Raw genomic sequence first — 9,272 nt, 5'->3', positions numbered from 1 at the left:
CCTGCTGAATATTTTATTTCTTGGTTGGGAAACTGCATTTGAGGAAGGTGGATGTTCAACTCAGTAATGCTGTGTACATCATCACAATTTGCCTAATATCTGTTACCTGTTGATTACCTGAATGTTTTTGCTTTGAATTCCTCCCTGTGTAAGATTAGTGACAGTCGTTAACATTGCGCTTTCCTGTTTTCGTGGGGGATGCCTAACTCAGTATTGCATGAATGGGGTTGTTGTCTAAACTGCTGATCAGGTCTGTCACCTTTCTGTGTTCTTGGTGGTTGGAATCAATTAGCCACCTTATACATTTCAGCAAGAAACATTTCAGCCCTTCCAGGGCTTTTGTTGCTTGACTGTGTACACTGTGACACAGCTTCCTAATGACATGCTCCCTTTAGGTCATGGATTAAGGAGCAGTTAAACTCTTAATAAATTCCTTGCCATGTGCAGACTATAATAGGCTTCGAGTTGCTTAATGGCTGTCTGGTAGAGCATTTGTTTACATTTGATTGACCAAAGTTTATGTAAGGGAATAAGATGCAAAGGAAATGACCAGAGGATGTCACAAGGTGCGAATCATTTTAGAAAATTCAAGAAAGATGGATTGGAAAAATAACTAAGTTAAAGGTTGTGCTAAAAGTTAGGGTACATTTGGTGGTTTGATACTAGACACGGCTAATTTTAGACGAGATATAGCTTAGATATGTAATAAAATAGGGACTTGAATATTAATGAAAGTAATGCCCATTATGAACATTTATATTTTTACTTTATTTAGTAACTTTTTTGATATTTTAGCCAAGCAACAGAGTATAAAACTCTGGGTTCATCTTGGAATCTTTGCTTTCCAGCCTTAAACTACAGTTCTTGCTGAATAGCTCAGCTGCAGATAAACTAAGATAAGAGTCCGTTTAAAACTTAATTTGAAACCTAGGTGAGAAGTCCTTTTCCTTAATAAGCTAGCTACCTGCTAAAGGCTTTTTAAGACCCTAAGACTTACAATTTTTAAGATTAATTTGCTTTCAAATATAAATAAGGTTGTTATGAATTTAGCTAAATGTGCACTTTCTATATTTAATTTATTTGCTTGATATGCATTACCTGTGCTGTTGGGTCATTTATATCTTATTTGTATTTCACTATTAAATTTGCTATTACAATTTATTTACATTTATGTTTTTGAGTATTTACTCAAATGTAAGTCAACCCTGAATTTAAGGCAACCGCCCAATAATTAGGTTCCATATATAGAACAATTATAAATTTGTTATAATTTTCCAGGTATAGAATCTAATTATTAGAGGGTTGTCTTAACTTCTTCCCCCTGAACTGCTGCAGCAGGGTAAGCTGGAGGGGAGGGAGTGTCAAATAGACCCTTTGCCCTCTTTCCTCCCAACAGTTTGCAGCCTTCTGCCCCTTTCTCCATTCCCTGGTCTCTGCTGCTTTCTCCTCGCTTCCTTTACTGTCAGATGCTGCTTAGGCTCTCTTCCCTCCTGGAGCAGCACAGCATGTGGAAGCTCAGCCTCTGCCAGCCATGCAGCAGTCCTGGCACTGCTGATTGGTTGGGCAGGGGGCCATGCAGCAATGTTGGCACTGCTGATTCATTGGGCAGGAGACAGAGTTTCCATGTGCTTTGTGCCCAGGAGGGAACCCAATCCAAGCTGGTGCTGAGCTGCACCTGATAGTAAAGGGGGAAAGAAGCTGCAGAGAGCAAGTGGATGGGGAGGAGGAGGCTGCTGTGGGTCTGGTTCTGACCCTGTCCTGGGCTCAGGACCAGAGTAGATGCAGCAGCTACCTACCCCCACCCTTCCACTTTGTATGCAAATTTAATATGAGGGGTTTCTTCCCATGCTGACTGGGAGGCAAAAACTTTGTCTTAGCTTTGAGTAAATATGGTAGTTTTAGTGGGACTGGCTCTTCATAACTTTCTTGATTCTCAGACTAATTCTCAAGCTCAATGCATGTTAAGGCAATGATTTATACTAAAGCATGTGCTGCCTGGCCACATGGGCAGGTCTGTGCTATACTGTTTAACGTAGGAGTCAGCAGCCAATGGCCCAGGGGTCAGATCCAGCCTACAAAGTGCTTGGATCCAGCAAGACTATCCTGCGGGGGGGGCAAATTGGGGCAACTGAGGAGCTGCTTCTGACCCAGGAAGTGCAAGGACCAACCAGGGGTAACGCTCTCCTAGACCTGGTCTTGGCTAAGGGAGATAATCTGGTGTGTGGCTTGAACACTGAGGGTAACCTGGGTGACAGCAGCCATGAAATTAACAGGTTCACTGTCTGCCGCAAGGTCAACAAATCAACCAGCAGAATAGAAGCCCTGGACTTAAAAAATGCTGACTTTGACAGGCTCAGAGCATTAGGTGGGGAGGCGATGAAGGACCAGGAAGGGAAGGCCAGTGGGGTGCATGAAGAGTGGTTGTTGCTCAAGGACACGATCTTCGAAGCACAAAACAACACCGTTCCTGCAAAGAGGAAAGGTAGCAGGAGGGCTGGAAAGCCCTCTTGGTTTAATAGGAACGTTGCAGTCCTCTTAAAGAAAAAAAAAAAGAGGTACAGGCACAGTGGAAGCTAGGGATGGTCCTCAAGGTCACCAGCACTTGTAGGGATGATGACCTCCCATTGGCTGAGGGGTGGGGGGGGTTCCCCCAGCAGCTGGTCTCGCTGGCTGAGGGAGGGGGGTCCACCCGGCGGCTGATCTCACTTGAAAAATGTGCCTACCTTTGATCTAGCATATAACTGTAGTACAGCAGAGTTCACTGGGAATTAGACCTTGTTCCCCCAAATAAGCAGGTTTCAACAATGAGCCTTTTGCAGTACAGACCCAGATATGAACGGAGAAGAATTTATATTACAGTAACAAACTGCCTGTGAAAACCAACAGATCAAACAAGTTTCACTTTCTAATCCTATTACAAATGGATAATTTTGTTTTTAAAGAATAGCTGTTAAGTGAATCAGTGCTAAAGTGCTCTGCATAAAAAAGCTGATCTCTTCCTCATGGATAGAGTTCAGAACAACAAGAATAACGCAATAGCAATCATAATCCACAGAGGAAGGTTAAAGGAATTGGGTTTATTTAGTCTAAAAAAGAAAAGACTGAGGAGGAAGCCTGTTATGGCTCCAAATAAGTAAAAGTTTGTGTTATATAGAAGAGAGCGATCAATTTATCTCCATTGTCTTGCATTAGCAAAAATATTAGGAGCTGTTTTTTGCTTTTAGCCAAAAGAGATACAGTGCATAAGAATCAGTCTCACACACAGAAATAATTCTCATGGAGATTCCTCAGATAGAAAGAAAGGCAGGACAGAAAGACAGTTTGGAAAATGTTGATTAGACTTATCCTCTGTACATACAACAACTTGTCTCAAGGATAAAATCTTTAAATTTAAGCAGGAAAATGTAAAACAAAAACTGTAGGCCTGGATTTTCTTAATAGATTTGCATGTGAATGCTTCTACCCAGAACAAGTTTGTAAGTGGAATGAAAACTACTCAGGAATTTTTTAACAAAATTACTTGTCACAAGAAACCTGAGACTTCATGAGAAACATACAAGTATCTTTCTCTATGTTTTCTCAGGGTAAGAGAAAAAGATGCCAGCCTGCTTGGCCTGTAGCCTGTGGATCTAGGATTTGGGAAATCCAGCTTCTAGTCCCTGTTCTGCTTGATTCCCATATCCCTCCAATTAGGCTTTTGGCTATGTGGGGGGAGGGAGGGATTATTATTTTTCTCCCTGCTTTTTGTGGAAAAAAACTTTGAAAGGTTTTGCTTACATCAGTATGTAGAATGGGGAAACTTTTGAAATCTAAATACATTTTATGGATTAGGAAAACTGTTTCTTACTTGGCTCCAGAACTGACAGATTTCTTGGCCTTTTTTTTTGTATCTTGTTGACTGTTACTTACATGCATGAAATGGTTTCCAGTATCAGGATTAGTCATTATTCCAATTTAGGTGGCAAAATAGTATTGATTTTGAACTAATACTTGCTATTGTTCGAAATATTTCAAGAGTTCTTTTCTGCATGTCTCAATCCAGGAAATGACGGCAAGATTTATTTTGAGAGAGCTGAATGAAAAGGATTCTGTTCTACAGACAGCAGTCAAACAGAATCAAGAAGTGGGCAAGCTGCTCTCTGAAAAATGTGTGTGCGCTGTTTGTGGGCAAGCATTCCTGACAACACGACTGGAATGTGTGTGTTTTATGCATGTAAAGCAGGTAAATATGAATTTCCTTCCTACAGTTTATAGGTAGGTGCTAGTTAAACTTCATGAGCATCATCCTTCAATATGCTAACAATTCTCTGCAAAAGACAAAGGGGGCGGTGGTTCTTATAACCTTGCAGATTTGGATCTAGGCACAGTTTTTTCATTGTGCAGATTGTTTGAAATTGTTTTAATAACTATTATTTATACAGAACCAGGAAGGGAAAAATTTAGGGGAAATACCACTTAAATCAGAAGAACCAGTAAGTGGCCTGTAACCTAATTGTAGTAATTCACGGTATTTGAGGTGGTGTTGATCTTTTAATGAAAAGATAATCCACAATTCCTGGGCCAACTTTCACCCAATCAAAAGGATGGAAAAGTTATGAATCTCAGTAGGTGATGATTTCCCCCAGCTGACATAGATTTGGAAGAGCTGGCTGATAGCTTCCCATGCCTCCTTACAGCTCCTGATGAACAACACAGAGGCTTGCTAATTGTTTTCTGCTCTCTTGCAATCCTTTGCTAGTTGATGATCTATTTGAGTTTCATAGCCAGCCAGCACAAGTTAGAACAACCGCAAGAACATTCCTAGCTATTCAGCCTATTTGTGTTATGTATCAAGGTCCATCATTTTTTATCATCTTGGTATTTATTCCGTTTGGGTGTTTGAAAACTAGTTCCAATCCATTACATTTGTTTCCTAGGCAAACTATAGTATGTAGCTCTTTAATCCTTTTCACATAAAACATTATTCTGCTAAACCATCTCCATTAGTCCTGGTAATCTCTCTGTGCTATATTTGGGGAAGCTAAAGCTGTTACTTAAGTCTGCTTTCCCACAGCCTTTCCATGTGCTTTAACTGGAATATATTTGCCCTTTGACAGTTGTGCTACATGTCCATGTAATGCCTCCTTCTAAAGAGTTAATTTTTCCCACTACTGGGCACATGAGCATATGTCCCCTATGATTTTATTTTACGTAAAATTGGAATTTGTTATTTTTGGCCCATGTTTCTAAGTGTCTCTCTTTGTAGTGATATTTTAATTGCCTTTTACTTTTATAACACTTTCAAAAATTTCATTAACAAATATTTTTCTTCCTCTTTCAGATTTTCATTAGGTACCTCATTTGGCAGTATGTTGTCTTTCTAATTCTTTGCCTATGATTCAGGCAGTTTTCTGTTTGAATGACAAAATTACCATCCCAACAAATTTAGATGAATTTTTATGGCACATTTTTGATACAGTAACAAATATTTTACTAAAATGCTGTGCTATCTTTAGTTGCAGTTATAACTATCTTATTGCATTACTATGCATGTATTAAACCTCACCTGAAAAAGTTCTTTTAAAGAGAAGGTAATGCTTTCTCTCCCTATTAAACCTTAGTCTCTCTTCCAGAAAGAATTCCAGCTATATGTATATTTTTAATACAGATTTTGCTCATTAGGGGCTGGACTTGGACCAACAAACTAATAACAAATTGGCCAACATTTAAGTTGTAGTAACAACTTGAGTTATTACTGATGCAGGCCATAACAAAATCAGTGACTTGGAAACAAAAGGCTCAGAATTCCATTACCACTTCTCTGACCCATCCACTTCTCAAAACATGTACTTGAATTTCATTTCTCTACTCTGCTGATCTTAACTTTTCCCTAGACCCTCTTAAAGTAATGGAGTTTAAGGCGCAAATGACTTGTATGCTAAATTAATTTTCAAACCTGTACTAAATGATGTAATTTAATTCAAAACTGCTCTTGAAGAAGGTTAAAGTGAGTCTGCCTCCAAGCATGGCTTGAAAAACTGTATTATGAAAAAATATATATAATATCATAACTGTCATTCTTTTTGTAACACATTTAGCTTAGGAGAAGTAAATCATATATCACCCAAGTTGATAGCATTAATTGAACTGATGGTTTGTTTGTGTTATAAAAGCTAAAATTGCTTCCTCTGGTTAAACAGAATATAGTCAGCAGAGAAAAAGCATATGAAGTTCATAATTAAAATAGACCAAGTAACAAATTTGTTATGTTATAGCTTCATGTTAGTTTGTTTAAATATTTGAAGCACAAAAGAAGGATAAATAATATCAAATTCCTAATTACACATGAGTGTTCTTGTCACATTCTGGGATGTTGGAGGTATGAACAACTTTCATTAAGAGTATATATAAAATATATTATTTCATCAAGACTTACGGGTTTGTGTTTGGTTTTGTTTTTAAAAATATATACATCTTGGTACCTCTCTGGTAATTTTTAAAATGCTCTATTCTGCTGCTTTGTATGTCATCTTTCTTTTATCTCCATTACTTCCTTTTTTTCTACTGTTCAGACACAAATTTTCAGAGGAGTAATAGAAAGTTGGAATTTTTCTATAGTATGAGAGGTGAATTGTATTAATATGTGTATCTTTACAATTAGAAGGAATTATTCCAAATGTTCACCATACAAAATATGTATACTTAACAGGACTTTAAGTTCTCTAGAGAAAAATGAGGTAGTTCTGTTACATTTACAAACAGTGTCTTGTCCTCTTGAATTTGAAAGTTGCCATCCAGAGTTTGAATTTTGTACTATGGAGCCAATGAGCAAGTTACTTCAAGGTTAAGAGGAATGGGAATTTAGAGTTTTCATTTACTATGGATTAAGAGGATGCACACACAGTTACTGTGGAACAGCTGACATGTATTAAATTTTTGCTCACTTTTACATCTGTAGCATTTATTCATGTGGAAGCGTTTACATACATATTTAGAGACTCTCCTCCCTAAAATATGCCCTTTGTGAATGATGGGAGAGCAGATCTATATAAATTAGGAAGCAGCAACTCAGATATAAAATTAGGAGAAAGGAGGGAGGTGCATTCAAGTAACCTTTTAAAGCATTCCTGGCTGGCATGGTGTACAGCTCTGAGTAACACTCTAGTCCGCATTTTCAAACAGAAATCCATGTGCTTCTTAATTTGATGCCTTGCAATAATTTGCAACAATTGCAACTGTTAGTAGACATGTCATCAATCATATAAACATTACAGCCATATTCTGAGCATTAGAAGCAAGCCTGCTAAGTATCACACTTCATCTTCCCTCATCCTTTGATTATGAGTGAGGAATAAACGATATGCCTATTATAAACTTGATTTTCATAACTTGATTATATAAATATACTTGGGGGGTTTCTGTGCCAGCAGTTTAGCACATGGGTAACTTCACTCTTGCTGGCACTCTTCACTCTTGTTGGGATATGGGTACTAATTTTGCTAGAATAGAAAACCAGTGAGGTTAAGTGACTTGTCTATAGCATTAGTAGCACAGGAGAAAAAAGAATTGGGTTGTTAGGAAGTTTATATTTTGATGTGGGATGAGTAGAAAGGTTGAGTGTATGCCTATCTATGGGGTGCTTCTGGGTATGATATACAGAGATACAGCAAATCTTGGGCATATACTATTAGATCTAAAACTTCATTAACTGTAATATGCTTCTTACAGTTTTGCCCATTTGTTACTTTATATATTGTTAATGAAGCATTGTCTAAAGATTCAGAGTAGGTTACTGGTAAAATGAGGAGTGTATTCAGGTCTCCAAACTCCTAGTTCTTTACTCCTTGGAGTACATTGTTAGAATTTCCTGGTGGTATTCATATCTTGGATTATATAAATATGTACAGAATATGCTTCCTTAAAGAGATTTTTTTCTTTTTAAAGAAGCATATTCTGTACATACTCAGGTCAGTCCAGGCCAGGTCTGCTACCCTTATGACAGTAGACAGTAATACTTGCAGCTGTCAACGAGAGCTGAGTGGCAGAAGATATCCTAGCAATCTGTATGATGCCAACAGCTTCAGGCAGAGGAGCAGCCAGGGGTGGGGAGGTGGTACTAGTCCTTACCCCTGGTGGAAGAAATGCCACCAAAAGGCAGATGCCATGGCAGGGTAGACTGTGCTCTCCAGCCTTGATTGGCAACCTGTCTAGGAGGAGAGCCCTGAAAGATGTACAGATTAAAGATTTTTTTCATACTGGCATCTCCTGAAGCCAAGCTGGCTCTAAACATACTGGCTTCTGCCATTCCTTTGGGATCAACCAGCTAGGCCAAACGGGGGACATGGATATCTAGGCAACTCAAGTGCCTCCATATCAACTGCCCAGACCACTGCAGCCAAAACTGAATGGAGAGGATACTCCATCTTTGCTACATGCATGGGCACAACACAGAAGGGGGCAGTCATGGGTTATAAGCTCAACTGAAATGGCATAAAGTAGAGCACCACAGATCACCTTAATCAGTGGGAAGAACCAGTTGTGTTCCACTGGTCAGCTACTGCTGGCCTTACACTGGGCAGCCCCCAGCCAGTAAGGTGCTGACCCATCATGGTCTGCCTGCCTCATTTGCTACATGGGGCTAGAGCAAAAGTTGAAAAAGAGATGTCAAATCAGGCACCAACCAACAAGAAAAGAAACCTTAAAATCTTCTGGCTGGGAAGCTGGAAGGTCAGGACCATGTGTCCTGGCATGAATGACAATTTATAGATGATGGATAGTGTCTGGAAGACTGCACAAGTTGATCAAGAGCTGCAAAAACTTAACATCAAAGTTGCAGCCTTGCAGAAGACAAGATTGACCAACTCAGACTCCATTCATGAGGCCTTTTTATGCGAAGGCAGGAGTGCAGAAGATACTTGCCTACTTGGTGTCGGATTTGCAGTTTGCAACAGGTTGGTCAAAAACATTGCGACCCCCACTGGAACATCAGATCACATCATCTCACTCTGACTAGTCAACTGATGGTTTTGTTAATATTAGTGCCTGTGCACCAACTTTATAGGCAAGTTCAGATGATAAAGGTAACTTCTATGATGTATATCACGTCACTGAGCACCTACCATGAAACGAGAGGCTTCTCCTAGGGGATTTTAATACTGGAGTAGGCACAGATCACAACTTTTGGCCAACCTATCTGGGTTGTCATGGCATTGGGAAAATGAATGAAAATGGCCAATGTCTTCTCGAACTCCATATCTTAAACCACCTGTGTATCACTAACATCTACTTTGCAG

At 39.2% G+C, this 9,272-nt stretch overlaps 1 protein-coding gene across 2 annotated transcripts in view; it reads left to right on the top strand.

Moving 5' to 3' along the window:
* Nucleotides 1–9,272, top strand: part of LRRC69 (leucine rich repeat containing 69) — a 61,917-nt gene that overhangs the window by 42,715 nt on the left and 9,930 nt on the right. For both annotated transcript variants that reach the window (XM_025199419.1, XM_014518216.2), the window contains exon 7: nucleotides 4,043–4,222. In XM_025199419.1, the coding sequence (XP_025055204.1) occupies nucleotides 4,043–4,222 (180 nt within the window). The remainder of the gene's footprint in view (nucleotides 1–4,042; nucleotides 4,223–9,272) is intronic.

Source organism: Alligator sinensis, unplaced genomic scaffold, assembly GCF_000455745.1.
Source record: "Alligator sinensis unplaced genomic scaffold, ASM45574v1 scaffold273_1, whole genome shotgun sequence".
NCBI classification, from domain to species: Eukaryota; Metazoa; Chordata; order Crocodylia; family Alligatoridae; genus Alligator; species Alligator sinensis.
This window is presented reverse-complemented; position numbering and strand designations above follow the sequence as displayed.